Genomic DNA, 17,271 nt, shown 5'->3' on the forward strand with positions numbered 1-17,271 from the left:
TGTAGCCATTTGAAGATTGAGATAAAAATCCGATAATTCTGATCGTCTATACAATCAGAATTTGGATTTCCATATTAGATACTTCCTAAAAAGAAACTTTTCTTCAAGATATATTCATTAATTCGTGATTGATTCCATCAATATATTTATAAAAGATAAGCGAGATTCTTCGCTAGAAAGCCACATATTAAGGATAAATCTCATACGTACTGAATCCTTATCGACAACTCAATAATCCTGAGTCTAATTATATTTTCATTCTAGACTTGGTTTTAGTTTGGATCTCGTCAAAGTGGAAATGACTTCTAGAGTAAAATAGACTTTGACAGTATTCTTGATATAACATAGAAATCTAGTAAGAACAAGAATTAAGAAAATTTTGTCAACTTCAAAACCTGATAGGAGTTTTCTCAATATATACAATGACATCTTGCGATCTTCATCAAATGAATACATCATAGACATCAAACAGTCCTTAATAATTATCACAAATATATGTACTTATCATCATAAATATTATTCTAAGAGCATTTTGGGAATCATCAAAATTTCTAAGGATGTTTCTCTAATACTTAGTAGGTATTTCGAGTACAATGGTCATGAAGATCCTCTGGATTGTCCACCTTGGTATCTCCAAGTCTTCGTGAACTTCCCATTCTATAGACTTGGATATTTCCCGGGGCTTAAACAACACTTTCATGTATTAAGCTTGTAAGAAATCATGGATTGTTTTGTCAACTTCAAAATATATTAAGAGGTTTTCATAGTAAGTTAAGACTTTTACAGATCTATTCACATATTTGTCCTTCAAGCCCTCACGAACTTCTCGTTCTCTTTGACTTATTCACCCTTAAGGCCCTTCTAATCCTTTAAGTTCTTTCACATTGCATTAAGGATATATTCAATGGTGTTGAATCAACAATAGATACCTGGACAGAAAAAACACTTGCATCAAATTGTATGAGATAGTTTCGTCAGGGTTTTTTCAACAATATTGTGATGGACTTACATCATCTTGATCAACCTCTGTTATGATATCTTCAATGAAGCACCAGTCATACTCGGTGCAAGCTTGCTGGAGCTCGTCGACCATTATATAATCACTTCCATCCCTGTCGAAATATTGAAAGGCTACAATTAGATGCTCTTCACATTCAAATTTGATAAGGTGAATTGTTGCGGCTATAAATTCACCATAGTCTATTGTTCCACTGTTGTCCAAATCAGCCTGCAAAATAATATCAGACATCACTCTAAATGACCGAATATATGCATCAGACGAACTAATTATATCTGGTCGGTCGGTTTTGGTTGATGTTGAACTTTAAGAACAGCTTAGAAAAGCCGACCGAGGATGCAATTTAAAGACTTAAGTGAAAACAAATGAACCTACAAGCAATCTACTAACAGCATCCATGATATCATGTATCTCCATGTCCTCCATCGTGGAGCCATATCTTCGCAAACCAGCTTTAAGTTCATCAAAGGTGATTGTGCCACTATTATCAGTATCCATCATTTAAAACACTTCTTTCAGTCCAGCAATCTCCTTCTGGCAGAGACTTTCAACAATTGCCTGGCGAGACCAACACAAGCATTACAGTTTGTCACAATTGAACCCCATTTTTGTAATCCAAACAGGACTTGGTACAGATGAAATGTCATGTAAGTCTCTTATAGTTAAATGAGATGCAGGAATCGTGAAAAATTCAACAGGACAAGTGCACGTTAGGAGAAGCAAAGCATAATAGAATTGAGATTCCGCAAACTTTTTGATGAAAAAGGGATTTGCACTTCGCAATTAAAGTTTGTGTTATTCCATCAAGAATAATGATGTGAAATTCGCCATACGGCATAAGTTTTGTACAATAAATGTGAAGAACACAACACATTCAGTACTCAAATAAAGTGCGTCCTTGTCAATCAAAGTGAGAGCGATTTATCTAAAGGTGTCTGTCACAACCTAATCTCAGGTGCACCACCTAGAATTTGATTAATGGATTATTAAATCTAAATTTAGCTCAGACTCTCCCAAACCCATACAAATTCACAACTTAAATTCAAGTTTTTGACATGCAAATAATTTTTCAATTAGGAATCGCCACTAAGCTATTATTTGGTGGGTCCATTAGAAACCCAAATAAAGTTTCAGGAAATTTATTTTCCTCATGCGAACCAGATTGTTAGTTCGTAGACTTAATTGCATTAGATTTCTCTAACACCCTTTTAATACATTTTCTCTTTTATTCAGGAAAAATGTTTTGCCGACAACTTAAATTAATCTTAATTTACTTTCTTAACATGTGAGGCAACCATGTAGGCATACAAACCACCAAATTAACATTTAAGAAAGCAATAAATGAATTATGGGACTTACTTCGTAGCAACAAAAACATCTGCATCAATAGTCTTAAATATGATTTATAATTAATACGCAGTCACTTAATCTTTTTTAGTATTTTATCTAGTTTAATAAAATCTAATCTACGTGCAATGCAATTTAACCAAATAACCCAATTCTAATGACGGACAATTTTTAAATAAGTGGACCTAGCAACAATTACTAAATTACATGCATTTTATGAACCTAATTCTACATGACATGCACATGATATCTTTATATTTTTTTTATTAAAATTGGTAATTGAAAATTCAGAAAAATAAAAATCTACCTAAAGTGAGATATATCTATTTAAGCTAAGAAATAGACTAACCTAAATCATATCTTAACTTAGAAAGATATCTCAACATGCAATTCAAATATATTATCTAACCTAGATATCATCTAAAATATGCATTTGTAATATAATTAGAAAGGTATCTAACTATTCTATCATGCAATTCTATCGATGAAATCAATTCTAATCTATATGATATGCAAATGCAATCTTTCTGTATTTTTAGGATAAATAAAGCAATAAAAATATTTAAACCATTCAATGGTATGATCCAATCGATTCAACTATGGAAACAATATCTAATCATTTGAAATTTTGCGAATAAAATCAATAAATTCATCTTAAGTTTTAAATATCAAAATATCAATAGATTCCCACGAAATCAATGATTCTATCTAAAGCCTTATAAATAGAATCAAAGGTTGTATATGGCTACGAATCAGCAGATAAATCCTAATTTGGGAATATGCCTATCACGTTAGATATTGTTAGACATATATGAGGCAATAAAATATCCAAATCAAATTTAGATAAGATAATTACCTAATTTCACAAGTAATATTGTCAAATTTGAATCAACGGATGATGGCTTGCTTGATAGACAGTGATCAAAGGCAGCCAATGGGGATGGATCACAGGGACTAGTGGCAAGGCAAGTCGATGGAAATCGGCAAGGGCTATCAAGCCACTATTGGGAAACCTGGAGAGAGTGGTCAGGCCGTAAAGTCGTTGGGCTCACATACCGGTTTGCTACGCGAGGAACGACGGCGTTGGTGAGGAAGTGGTGAACAAAGGTTGATGGACATTCAATGGCTGCGGATCATAGAGTGAACACGAGGACCTTCCTTGTTGTCTTATCTCTCTCTTCCTTGCTTTGGCTCCCATGATGCTTTTGCTTTTTCTTCCCTTCACCCAGAAGGTTGCTTCCTTCTTCTTCTTCTTCTTTTTTTTATAATAGATAATAAATATAATAAGGAAAGGCCAAATGTACAAAAGATCAGGGCACCAAAAACTTGCACTCAAGATGAGAAGAACATAATGAGTAGAAGGATGCCATGATGTAAAACACAAACACAACGCCCAAACTAGGGCACAGTGTAACTAAAACAAAAGCACAGCATGAACAACTGGCAAAAAACAAAACACCTCAGCGAAGGAGGAGAAAGACGTCGACTCTAGCAGCTCCTAGAAGCGATGGATAAGAACTTGGGTGTTTAGGGGTCCCCCAAGAAGATAATGGGATCGATGCCCCAACTCCTCTGCAACCTTTTGTTCCTGAAGTTATCCTCAACGTTTCTGGATGTACTAGCCCTATCTTTTACCACCTTGTGGTTCTTCATAGTTTGTAAGGGGTTGTAAGGAAAAGCGAGAATGCAATTGAAAAAGTCCTTACCCATCAAGAAAGAGGTGGCCCAACGGAGATTCTCGGCCCAAGACCTATTTCGCCAAGGCAAATTGCATCTAACCGCCCAAAAGAAGGCAATTCCAGCCGTGACGAAGCAATCAAAAAATAGATGATCTATGGAATCAAGCATACCATTGCAGAAGGCGCAAGATCCCCTCTCATCCCCTCTCAATTCTACCACAATACAATAACAGAGCCTAGGTGGGCAGTCTACGCTTGGCAATAAGCCAAAGGTTGAGCTGATACTTTGGCGTGATTGCATTATTCCAAATGAAGACACGCCAATAGACAATGGTCTGCTTCCGCCTAATGGCTTCCCAAGTAGCCGCCACCGTAAACTGACCTGACGGGTTTTCCCTCGAGCAAAAACAGTCCGCTTCTTGAGAAAGGATCGGTAGGGGTGCTCCCATGACTCAAGGACCGTCTTGAGAGAGAGCGTGCACATCATCAAAAAAAAAGATCCACTGCCTAGATAACCTTGAACTGTAAATAAGAGAGTCTGAGAAGATTAAATTTAGAGCTCCCCTAGTGTGCCACTTGTGGAACCAGAGAGAGACCGAACGGCCATCCCCAATCCTCCAAAAGAAGGCATTCCGAATCTCGCTTCTGAGACTTAAGAGTTTCTTCCAAGCCCAGGAGCAAAAAGTTGGCTTCCTAGCGACCCAAAAGTTCCTATCCTTTAAAAATGTGAAATGAATCCACTTGCAACACACAAAAAGTTGCTTCCTTCTTTTGACCACGCAATAAAACAAAAACCACCTATTCCTCTTCTGCACTCCGACTTTTCGCTTCCACTATAGCGTTATGCTCAGCACTTGACTTACCCAGTCCAAATCACCACTGGCTCATCGCTTAGACTTGGGTCGGGCACAAACAGCAGAGCAGCGATGGTGAGACGGCTCACGGGCGATGCAGGTCGTCAGGCCAAGTCACGGATCAGCACAGTAGGACAGTAGGGACGTCTCGGGGCAGCCCTCGATGTCAGCCCACAATCCCACAATGTCCCTCGAGGGGTAGTAGCCAGTGCAACGACAGCATGGCTTGAGGAGCCACTCGTCGTTGCAGGGCTGGGACAGCCCGCGGTGTGCCACAAGGGACAGCAGTTCGGGCTGTCACAGCGAGACCAAAGTGGTAGCATCGTCAGGAGGATGACCTAAGTCGAGACTTGAGCGGCGTGTGGCGAGGTCTTGGCCAAGGCTATGCCGAGATCACTTCCTCTCTCTCTCTCTCCCTCTCCCGTGTGGTCGGGTATATCAATCGTGAAGCCTGCCTTTTTTCCTGAAGAAAGACCCCTTTCATAGTGCCTGCTTTGTACTGCAAAAGAGGAAATTTGAATAAATAAATAAAAAAGAATCGTTAAAATCCATATTTCCTCCACTATCTCCTGCATGCATGCGTATCATGTATCTCCTCAATATCTTTCCTTGCGTTACAAAATTGGAAATACAAATAAGAGTGGACGATATTCTATCGTGGCCTCATATTCACTTCCCCAAATAACAAATTGCCTTCTTTTCTTTATTATCGAAGTTGATAAACCTGAATATAAAAAAATTTGCCCATCTCATAAGTACGAATGTTTCGAAATATTCTCCCATCAAATGACAAAAATAATAGCCTAAATGATCACGATACAATTTTCAGCTACTTAAAAGATAATGGGCTGAACTTGATTTTTGTCATAAGGCTGGCCCAATATTTGATATTGTTGACATTTAAATTGTGGCGACCCAGTTATTTATTCATTGCATAGAAAATTAGGGATTCATTTTTAACCCCTAAATGAAAATATTATTTAATATTTGCAAAGAAGTGTTTGAGCCGAAATAGAACTGCTAGATCTAGGCATGGCCTGAAAATTATTTTCTTTAGACTCCTAAACAAAATACGCCGCAAACGGTCAAGAGACCCTTCCCATTTGTTTCAATTCTAGAAGTAAAAATCTCTGATTCCTTCATGACAAAGAAGAAAACAAAGAGGAAGGAAGAAATGGTAACTTTACTGGCTCCCCACTAAGTCGAAAATAATAATTGCGGTTGATATAAAGCAACCGACGGTACAGTGGTAGGCAATCCGCACTGTCAAACATAGATATTCCGCCCCATCAGATCGAGAAACGTCAATGTTTTATCCCAGATGAAGGAAGAAACTAGTTATAGTGCCTGAGCACCATTTTAGCACTGACGAATGCGAACATTGCTGAGACAAATTTTTTGAGTACACAGTAAAAGCGATGCTGAGAAACAATGTTTGGCTCCTTGAGAAAATGCACTCCATACAAGTTTGTTTAGATGATTGAGAAAGAACATAAGGAACTGAGCATACATTATACTTCATGAGCTGTCAACTATTGGAACTATCGTAAAAGTGTTGGAAACTTACTAACATGTTATCAACTGATCAGTCAAACTTTCATTGCAGACGAGTTTTAATAGTTATCAACGCTGAGCATGAAATAGTGTTCCAATTTTTACCTTACAGAACACTATTTCACATTGTCTTATTTTATTAGACAAAAGCAATTCTGGTTTTTATAACCAAATGGAAAGAAAGAAACAAATGTTGGAAAATAGTGCAAATTTCCTTATTACTTGAAGCTTTATGGCACATTTGGTAACGTTTCTGTTCAAAAATTGTTCCAGGAATAGAAATAAAAAAAACTATTTCTGCTCCGGTGAACAATTTTTGAATAGAAGAAGGCGTTTGGCAAACTTGCTCCGGGAATAAAAAATTAACAGAAACACGTTTGGTAAATTTGTGTTCTTTTTTTGTTTCTTTTAATTTTTTAATTTTTTTTTCTTCTTTTAGCCAGTCTTCGACCTATACCATGGCCGGCGACCAGCCGACAGGGGCCGACAGCCTCACCCAGCCACGGTGAGGCCGAGGTTGGGCGAAGCTCAGCCTCGCCTTGGCTGGGTCAGCTCAAGCTCGCCCAGTCGACGATACTCCAATGAGGTCGCTAGCCCTCGACGGCATCACCGGCCCTCGACGGTCGGTCGCCGGCTATAGCCAAGGCCGGCGACTGGCCAAAGAAAAAAGAAAAAAAAAAGAGAAGAAAAAGAAAGGAAAGAGAAAATTTGTTCTTAAAAATTATTCCAGAAACAAGAAACATGTTTTTCTTATTTCTCGTTTATGTTCTAAATATATTCCTTGGAACAAAAACGCAAACAAACGCATTTCTATTCTTTTTTAATTTCCTTGAACAAAAAAAAAACAGAAATTTTGTTCATAAAAAAAAAAAAAAAACGTTAACAAACAAGGCCTTAGTAGCAATCTTCCATCATGAAGAAAGGAACTATCAGCTTCACAACAATTGTCACAGCGCATACAACTCACAAATGTGAGGACAAACGTTGGAAACAATTAGCACCATCTATCAATAGAATAAATAAGTATGAGGAAAAGGAAACATGAATCATGCTAGAGAGAGAGGGTGATTTTACTTACTAAATAGCTTCTTATATGTGCAGTGCGAATTGAAAAGCTCTCTTGAGTTTCGACAATCCTCTCCACCGCCGAAAATAGGAGAAGATATGTAATATGCCCAAAAATCCCAAGAATACCACCGGAAAACTCACACCCAATCTTGAGTAAATCCCAATAAAAATAGAGTCGCCTTCTTTAGACTCATCTTCAATCATATTGTGACTATTTCGTCTGTCCATATCATTAAGCTCATACCCAGGACAAACTTTCAAAAGAGGAGCTCCGCAAAGTCCATCATTGCCTCGATAAATAGATTGATCGTTCAGAGTGCTTAGATGATTGCTCGATGGAATAGGACCAAATAAATTGTTGAAGGAAAGATCCAAACGACTTAGTGAGTCTAAATTAGATATGCTATGAGGGATTTTACCCGAAAGCTTGTTATTGGATAGATCCAAGGATTCTAAATCTCTCAAGTTGCCAATATCTGAAGGGATTTCTCCAATTAGCTTATTTTGAGAGAGGTTCAGATTTTGAAGTCGAGCCAGCCTAGTCAGCCCTTTCGGTATTCGGCCATCCAATGCATTGCTTGAAAGGTCAATGGAAAATAAATAACGGAGGGTGGTGGTGAATTCTAGGGTCGTTCCTTTTATATTAACCATAATAGAAAAGCCCAACGGGAACCTCCCATACGGAGTAAAATTGGAGTTGGCCCGCATCTGCAAGAAGTTGTTGAAACAATGAGGAATCCCTCCGGAAAGGTTGTTATGTGCTAGGTTTAAATATTGGAGATTAACAAGATGGCATAGTTGCAAAGGAATGTTCCCTATAAAGTGATTTCTCTCAAGATCGATTGTTTTAAATGATCGAGCATGTTGTCCAAATGGAGGTAATCTACCAGTGAATTGATTGTCACTGAGATCGAGGTTTACCAAATCTAACTTTAGTAAACATTTTGGAAACACTCCGTTCAAACCATTTCTACGTAGGCCTAGAACTCCTAATCGCTTCAAATGGCATAGAGAGTCTGGGATCTGACCATTTAACTTGTTATCTCCCAATGAAATCCACTCCAAATTTGCTTGTGACTTCCTCCAACATTGCGGAAGTCTCCCTGATAATTGATTCTTGGAGAGATCAAGAAAAGACAATTCATCCGACATGCATAACGAATTTGGAACATCACCACTGAGGTTATTTCTAGAAAGTGACACTAGTCTTAATAATGGCATCTTTTTTCCAATAATTCGAGATATGCTGCCTCTGAGCATGTTGCCCGAAAGATCCAATCGTTTAGTATTGGATAAAACTTTAGATAGCCAATAGGGAACTTCATCTGAGATACTAGCATTTGAGATGTACAATACCGAAATGTTCCTTTGAGTTCGAAGCCAACTGGGGAATCTAGGTCCTACTTTGCAATTAGACATGAAAAGCACTTGAATTTGGAAAAGAGGAACCCAAGATGCACTAATATTTATAGAAAGCTCATTTAAATGAAAGTACAACATGATCAAGCTAGTGAGATTGGCAAAGTGAAGTTCACTGACAACTCCATCCAATTGATTATTACGAATGTCCATCACCTCTAGATTGGATAATTGTCCAATACTTTCTGGCATGGTCCCCGTCAATTTATTAGAAGAGAGGTACAATTTTCTCAAAGATGATAGTTGGCCTATAGTAGCAGGAATAGGACCTGAAATCGAGTTCCATGAGAGATCGAGGAATTCGAGATCTTTGAAATTCCCAAATTGATTAGGTATGTGACCACTGAAATTATTGCCAGAAACATCAATAATCTTCATGTAACTTTGTCCACAAATCAAATCCCCATCTTTGGTGCCCGAAATCCTCCCACTAAATTTGTTAGAACGCAAATTTAGTACTTCCAGGTTGCCGAAATTGCTCACATTTTTCAAGAGTTCACCCTCCAGCCTATTTCTAGAGACATCAAGGAATTTAAGCGGCCCACTATTTTCAAGGATAAAAGTGGGGAATATGCCTCGAAGGTTATTAAAACTCAAATCAAGATGTTCGAGTTTGCTCATGTTTCGAAACCAAGGAGGAATAGACGAATATATGGAGTTGTGACTTAGATCTAGGAATTTTAGAGAAGTGAAATTGACATGCAAAGAGGATGAAACATCTTTCAAATTACATCCCCTTAATATTAAAAACTCAAGAGAGGAAAGCGTGTTGATAGGACTCAACCATTCTTTGGAGTTGGGAAGAGGGACATAAGACAAATCCAAATACTTCAAGTTAGAAAATGATGAAAGCCACTGGAGGTTTTCTATTTTAATAGAAGGCCACCACCACAAATTACTAAGATCCAAGTACTGTAAGCTGGAAAGGTTAACAAGTTGATTGGAAATATGTCCATAGAAGCCTACAGATGAGAGGTTGAGATACTCCAGTTTCTGAAGAGAAACTAAGAAGTTTGGGATTTTTTGGGTTGAAAAATTATTGAAACTAAGGTCTAGATACCTCAGATTCTTCAGTTCTTTGAGAGAATGATGAATCTTACCTCGTAAGCTACATTCTAAACCATCACAGGGATTACGAAGATCAAGCTTCAAGACGTGGCCTGTTTTCTCGCTACATTCGACTCCTTTCCACTTACAACAACCCTTGCCGATCCATGACTGCAGACGTCCTGAAGGATCAGTGAGATCCTGCTTGAACTTCATAAGAGCTTCCCTCTCAGCGCCGATGCAACTTACATTTGTAAAGGCTTGGGAATGACTGGATTTCATGACTTGAATGACAAAGAGTGCACTCAAGAGTGAAGGCACGAACCGAGGGTGAAATGCCATTGTTGCTGAAAAATGAGCTGAGAGCTTCCTGGAAGACATTTACGTTTATTCAAAGACCTTATTTATTTTGAGCTCCCAAAAAAGTTCTTATCTTCCTTTGTCTATCACGTGGATGGTCCACCAGCCAACTTTAATCATAAAAAATGAAAAATCACGTGGATGGTCCACCAACCAACGTTAATCATAAAAAATGAAAAAGTCTTTGTCTATCACGTGGGTGGTCCCACTAACCAACTTTAATCAGAACTAGATTCGGAGCATATGCTAAAAAGATCCCTTGTTCAAGTCGGAAAAGTCATGAAAAGGACTGGCCACCTAAAAAGCATCCAAAGTCTTGCCTTGCAAGACCCGCCAATTAAAGTGTCCGTCATTATCGAAGTCACGGGTCCCACTTATTGCGTACATCACCCCGCCCAGCCGATTCTCAAACCCTAGCAGCCTATCCCCTCGGCCGCCTCCACGAGTGTTTTGCGTCCGCAAAATTCAAGTGAACAAAAAGAAGAAGAATAAATGAAGTTTGCTTACTCTTGAGATTCGACAACGATTGAAGCCCCGAACGAATTGGCAATGGCTTCAAACGCGGCCTCAGACAGGACCAGCGTCGGATTACTTGTACGAGGTGGCCGCAGATGTTGACGAGAATGTGTAGATCTTATTTGATAACCATTCAACAGCATCCGATTCCACTTTTTTTATAAAATAAAATTAAAAAAATTGAAATAGGGAATGATAAATTTTTTATTCTTAAGAATATAAATTTAGAACAAAATCAGAAAGTAAAATAATTTTTTTTTTTTTTTGTTCTTGAGAATTACTTTAGAATGAAGTCATTTTTCTTTTCATTTTTTTTTTTTTCCAACAACCCTATGATGAGATCGCCGGCCAAAGGAAAAATGAGAAGAAGAAAAATAAAAAAATATAATAAAATTTAAATAACAAAAGAATATGAGATTAATTTTAAATAGTTATCAAATGCTTTTAAATATTCAAAAAATTATTCTAATTTATAAAGTAATTATTATTTCTAAGAATATAATAGTTACCGAATAAATCCATAGTGGACGATTTTGATCTTGTTCGGAATAGTTCCGAGTTTGCAAGGTTCAGGGCCAGACCACACGGCGCTGATGCACCGCACCACATACTCCCTGCTGCATGGGGCCTCACCATACAGTTCCGTCGCTAAATCAATGGCGAGAAAAAACCTATATAACAAGTACTTTTCTCTTTTTGTTCTTTTTATTTGGCGTGTCGAGACTTGCGTTCTTAAGGAGGGCTACAGATGAGAACGTGTGCCCACGACGCCCGAGGGCCACAGGGACGGTCGCCGAGAGGACCTTCCACTACCATCACCTGCTTTTCGAACCTGAGTTTAATAATGCAACAAAAAAGTAGGAACCTCCTATCGAACATGCAGCAATTTACCCGAATCACTTCCCCATCCCACAATCAAAATTTTCATCCAGGCCGTTCAGAGGAGGGACATGTGATGTGATGCAGTCAATGGATTGTATCGATTGAGCGCGCCATGCCGCAACAAGTGGTAAAACAATCTCAAAGGCAGGCTAATTGCTCCTAGACACTAATTATTATTCTGTTGGTAAATTCTATGAATATTTTTGGCATGTAGAAAATTCATCAACATTTGATGTTGATTATCAAGGAATCTTTTACCGTTAAGCATTTGTTTCACAGAAAATACTTTTTAAAATAACATTTTCCTCATTTTTTTGCTTTTGGATTATTTAGAAAAATAAATTAAGAAAAATCTATATCTAAATTAAAAAATTTGATTTCTTCTTAGAAGATCAAGCCTCAAAACATGACTTGTCTTCTGGCTGCATTTGAATCCAACCCTCGCCAATTTTAGACAGCAGACGGCTTGAAAAATTAGTGAGATCCTTCTTGAACTTCGCAAGAGCTTTCCTCATGAGGCCAATGCACCTTACATTCGTAAAGGCTTTAAAATGACTGAATTCAATGAATTGAATGACAGGTGCATTCAAGAGTGAAGGCACGAACCTAGGGTAAAATGCCATTGTTGCTGAAAACGACCTGAGAACTTCCGTGAAGACATTTACATCTACTCAAAGTCCTTATCTACCTTCGAAAGAAAAAAAGAAAGTCCTTATCTACCACAAACTTATCTAGTGGTCCACTAACCAACTATAGAGGTATCCCATCATAATTCAGCGTCGGTTACAGACTGCCTGGGGGCCGCAGCGGAGGACTCAACCGAGAGGGCATAGTCGACGGCCTTGACCCGAATATTGCTGGCGCCGGGTTTGCAGGCTCCAGGGCCATACTGCACATTGCTGATGCACCACAACTCAATACTCCCTGCCGCACGCGGCCCCACGTCCCATAGTCTGTCGGCCACGGCCGCAAACAGGTTGCTCTCAGGGAACTGGGATGAGCCCTTGCCGTAGCACTCCGTCCCTAAATCAATGGCAAGAAAAACGTTATATAGCAAAGTTCTTTTTCTCTTTCTGTGATTTTCGTTATGAAGAGTCAAAACTTACATTGACCATAGTACGAAGCTGTGCCATTCTCGCCGACAGCACGGGGGGGCCGGAGGAGGAGGAGGAGGAGCAGGAGGGATCGTAAAAGACTCCTGGTTGGGATTCTTTTATTAGACACATGCTTCAAGACAACGCTTCATTTTTTTCCTAATAAAGAAGAATAAATAATATGACACGCGTCACTGAAACGAGAAAAGAGTGGCACAAGCCCCATCCAGCGACCCCACCTCATACATATTACATATCGCTATGTTACCCAAATAAACAGAGCCACCGATTCACTAAAAATTAAGGTTGTGATTGTTTGGAGCCATTGCCAATCCGTCCGTGATGACTTCAGTGGCAAAGGCTCTTTCATACAAGGTTGCACCAGTCAACCGACACTCGAAACTTGTTCGAAAATGTTGATGTACCGAGATGCAAAGATAAATCAAACATCTTATAATCCATTTGCGTGGTCAAACCATCACATTAAACACGATGAACCCACGGATAGAGCTTCCAGGGCCGCCACTCAAAGTCATGCTCTGGACACTTTCATGCGCATGATTATGAATGATAAGTTCCTGGACAGTGGACATACCTCCTTATATGCATTGAGTGGAAGTGGCAACCTCAAAAATGAAATCCACTATTTAGTGAACATCAATTTTATCTTCAAAGCTATTTTGGCAGTAGACGGTACCCGTAGAGATATTAAACAGAAAAGCAGATACTCAGTTTGTATAATTAGAACGCAAGCACACAAATGACTCTGAATATTCAAAAGGAAAGCTGAAGAGGCACATCAGGAAAATATGAAAGGGCAGTAGATTAACCAGCAATATATACAGAAGATTAATGCTTTCGCTTTTAGGTCAACCTCTGATGTTAATGACTGGGACAGTCCACTACCATCATGGAAAAGATCGAAACCAGGTTTCTTAGGCAAATCCATGCCAGTTGAGTCATTTCTATTGCCAACTATCTGCTCTTCCATTTTCGGATCATCCTTGGCCTCAGATACACCATCTTCCTGAACATCTCTACAAATGTGTGTGTGAGATATAGAGGGCACCCAGTGGAACAGAAGCATCATTCCACTAAAATTAAAGGTCAAAAGGTACTTGAAAGATTCCTGGTAGAACCTCACAAAACATAGTAACTTTTAAGGCTACATCTCTTCCTTTCTTCTACATCAGTATGTCACCCAAATTAACAGAGCCACCATTTCACCAAAATTAAAGGCAAATCTGTTTCTAAAGGTTCAGCTCAAACAAATTTATTAAGCTCCAACCATACAATACATCCTTCCTCACTAGACAGTACAAAATGTCTTTTAAGTCAATTATTTAGAGATAGTCTATACATCAATGATGAACACGAGGGAAGAAATAAGCATCATGAAGAAGATGCCTGAAATGCCATATTAAATAAATAAATAAATAATAAATAAAAAAGCATGAAAGCTTTTTCCAAAGCATGGGCCGCAGATATATCAGCTTTCAATCCAGTAAAACACCACAAATCATATTTGGGAATATTTGACAAACATGAAAGCTTTTTCCAAATCCTTTGGGTTCTCAAACAGCATGCAACACTATTCTAACTGTACCCTACATCATGACATCACCTAGGCAACAACATCCTCAATAAGTCATTACTTTCTTCCTATAAACAGACAACAACCACATCAATATTTGAAATGCACAAATTGCCAAATTATGCAAGTTGAGAGGCGCACAGCATCCTCTTTCAATTACAGTGAGTATCCCATAATATAAATCACAATGTTTTCTTTCAAATGAAATCCATAGATAAAAAGCTTGTGAATTAGCTAATACATTACCCAAAACCAGGGATACTTCATTTCAAAACAATATGTGAATCGTCAGTGTTTCAAATAATGTAATGAAACTTCTGTGTTACTAATTTAATAAGTCAAATAATAAATTTCTACTTCTTCCCTGGAAACTAAAATGCATTTAGTGAAAATCTTCCAACTGACGCCAAGAATCCCACAAACCAAAGTGTAACCATTTCCCCGCGAAGTGGGGTTGGAATAAAAGAATCCTACAAAGAGGTAAAAATAGTTCCAGAATTAACATCCCAGGGAACTTGCAGAACAACATTCACTGCGAAGATGGTGAGATTACATTATTGCATAGCACACACATCGGATCAAAGAATAAGAGCATGTTCGTTTGCTTCAGAAATCTTAAGCATTGTTCAAATTTCAGAATATTATAAGAAAAAGTTTAGCTAACAAAAAATTATGGAATCTAAAATGTGAATCTACATGTCAAAACTTGAGTATTGCAGAGGTTTCCAGAGTTTTACATTTGAGAAAAAAGCAAAGTGCATGAGCTGCATGATTTATATAGGGCAAAAAGTATAAATAAATCCAGACGGGTATCAAGGAACCAGAATTAAAAGAAGAGCAAAAAACTAAACCCAAGTGCAAAGCCCAAGTACATATCCTATACACCAAACAGTTGATTGTAGGATGCCATCAAAAGAGATTGTGGATAGGAACAACAATAACCAGTGCCCCTGCTGGAAGCACAGAGAGTGCTGGTTGACTCAGTTTCTTAGCAAAAGCAGCAGCCAAGTATGCTAGAAGGAGGGGTGATTTTAAGCAGGAAACAAGCAGCTGCTGTTAATCATTTGCAAAGTGTCAGAAAGCAATCCAAAGGTTCAGAAGAGCATGAAGGCAGCATAGAATGTCTCTACTTTCAAGTTCATCGTCTTAAACATTCATATGTCTCTCCACACAATCAACAGGTCAACATAAGAAAGCAATGAAACCACTAACGCATCCAGAAAATGTCAGCTTCATGTCAGGACAGGTCCAAACCGCTCCATTGTTAAGCTCTACCGACTCTGCTAAAGCCCAGTCCAACATGAACTTGCATATCAGCCATCTAAAGGACTTGACGTGATCTAAGTTGCGAAAAGCAATGTTTCACATATTGCATCAACAGTGTTCATAGCAAACACCAATTAAACACCCTTGATCATTGCTAAACCTTGTGCCTCCATAACAATTTAGAGAATGCTAGGTTCCATATAGACATATATCACATATTCATGAAAATTGATGTGACGCAGGACTGCCTGGAGAAATGATACAAAGTCAAGTAATATAGTAGACTGATCAGTGCAAGATTATTTCATAAAATTTCGGTCGGTGTTCTGCAATGAAGATGGAAGGTTGCAATAGTGCGTAAACCTTTTCATAGAAGAAGGGGCATTCCAAGCCACATTGCATCATGAGGATGAAGACATTGCTGAGAGCCATGACACTGACAACTTCACCAATGTTGAACAATCGCACCTATTCAACACACCATCCGCAGCAAGAACACATTCAGGCCATGGAAAAACTCATATCGGCGACAGACATCAACTAGGAACCTTTCCATATGGAGAATCGCAATCCAGCAATAGATCGCAAGGCAATGGATCAACAACTAGAAACTCAAACAGCGACTCTAGTTGCTTGGCGAACATTATTACCTCCACGGGTCAAGATTCCGAAGCAGCGCAAGACAGAAGGGGATAAGAACCGGCTTGATCAGACCGAGTCCGAAGGAACGAGCCACAGCACAACGGCGCGACGCAGCAACGACGAATGTTGGTTCGGGTCCGAATTTGGCTTTTAATTCCGTTTCTCCACCAAAACCCAATTACGAGATATTCGGTTCTCAACCCCTGGACGCGTCCCGACTGAGAGCAAATGAACAAAAGGTATTTTTGACGTCGATGACCGGTCCAAGTTGATCTTGATCATTGCGGCAAGGAAAGACCACGGGAGTAACTTTGTTCCTCAGGGCAATCCGCTTCTCATTCAATGAACTTAAGATATTATAAAAGTTCAGGTCTAAAATTCTGTTGGTTTCGCAAAAAATATAATATTTTTTAAAAATATGTTTTCATTGAAGTTCTTTTTTCAGGAAAATAATAATGTTTTTCAATATTTGACTACAACTGAAAATGAACTTTGATATAGAAAATCTGATTTGATTTTCTTAAATAGATATACACTTTTTGAGCCCTAATAAATTGCACATGGATAGTCAAAAAATTGGGTTCGAGCACCAAAGTCCAAGGTCCAACCTTGATGGACCCTGACCCAAGCGCTGGGATCAAGTCACACGACACCTAATCCCATGCAGACCTAAGTGGGGGAATTGGTTTTCAAGCTTTGTCTCGATGGACCCAAGCACGGCTTTTGTGGACCCAAGCTTGGGTGTTGGGGATCCGAGCTCAAGCACTGAATCCCACATTTCAACCATTACAAAACTGAATTGAGTGCTAGGGCATCGAGCATGAGTATTGGGGTTTCGAGCTTGGCCTTGATGGACCCAAGTGCAAGTGCCAGGGATCCAAGAAGCAACATTGAGATTTTCCTACCCAAGTGTAGAGTTTCATATTCAAAC

At 38.8% G+C, this 17,271-nt stretch overlaps 2 protein-coding genes across 7 annotated transcripts; both read right to left on the reverse strand.

The window, feature by feature from the left end:
- Positions 1 to 368: 368 nt before the first annotated feature.
- On the reverse strand, positions 369 to 10,391 carry LOC120295717 (receptor-like protein EIX2). Of its 3 annotated transcripts, none has more exons than XM_039317145.1 (6): positions 7,531 to 10,391; positions 3,222 to 5,397; positions 1,409 to 1,576; positions 1,195 to 1,228; positions 1,010 to 1,112; positions 369 to 929 (listed from the first exon to the last, which is right to left on the reverse strand). In XM_039317145.1, exon 1 carries the CDS (start codon positions 10,365 to 10,367, stop codon positions 7,542 to 7,544), a length of 2,826 nt encoding a protein of 941 aa, XP_039173079.1. In that variant the 5' UTR covers positions 10,368 to 10,391; the 3' UTR covers positions 369 to 929; positions 1,010 to 1,112; positions 1,195 to 1,228; positions 1,409 to 1,576; positions 3,222 to 5,397; positions 7,531 to 7,541. The 3 variants fall into 3 exon arrangements, with proteins under 3 accessions (XP_039173079.1, XP_039173076.1, XP_039173078.1); XM_039317142.1 differs by having other exon boundaries at positions 1,394 to 1,576; XM_039317144.1 differs by having other exon boundaries at positions 1,010 to 1,228.
- A 1,818-nt stretch (positions 10,392 to 12,209) lies between these two features.
- LOC120286332 lies at positions 12,210 to 16,509 on the reverse strand. 4 transcript variants are annotated; one of them, XM_039316433.1, is made up of 5 exons: positions 16,349 to 16,482; positions 16,062 to 16,166; positions 13,434 to 13,865; positions 12,851 to 12,942; positions 12,210 to 12,767 (listed from the first exon to the last, which is right to left on the reverse strand). In XM_039316433.1, exons 3-5 carry the CDS (start codon positions 13,445 to 13,447, stop codon positions 12,511 to 12,513), a joined length of 363 nt encoding a protein of 120 aa, XP_039172367.1. In that variant the 5' UTR covers positions 13,448 to 13,865; positions 16,062 to 16,166; positions 16,349 to 16,482; the 3' UTR covers positions 12,210 to 12,510. The 4 variants fall into 4 exon arrangements, 3 of the variants coding, with proteins under 3 accessions (XP_039172367.1, XP_039172368.1, XP_039172366.1); XR_005552729.1 differs by having other exon boundaries at positions 12,851 to 12,997; positions 13,434 to 16,166; positions 16,349 to 16,509; XM_039316434.1 differs by lacking the exon at positions 13,434 to 13,865 and having other exon boundaries at positions 16,349 to 16,483.
- Between the last annotated feature and the right edge of the window lie 762 nt (positions 16,510 to 17,271).

Source organism: Eucalyptus grandis, chromosome 7, assembly GCF_016545825.1.
Source record: "Eucalyptus grandis isolate ANBG69807.140 chromosome 7, ASM1654582v1, whole genome shotgun sequence".
Classification (NCBI taxonomy): Eukaryota; Viridiplantae; Streptophyta; class Magnoliopsida; order Myrtales; family Myrtaceae; genus Eucalyptus; species Eucalyptus grandis.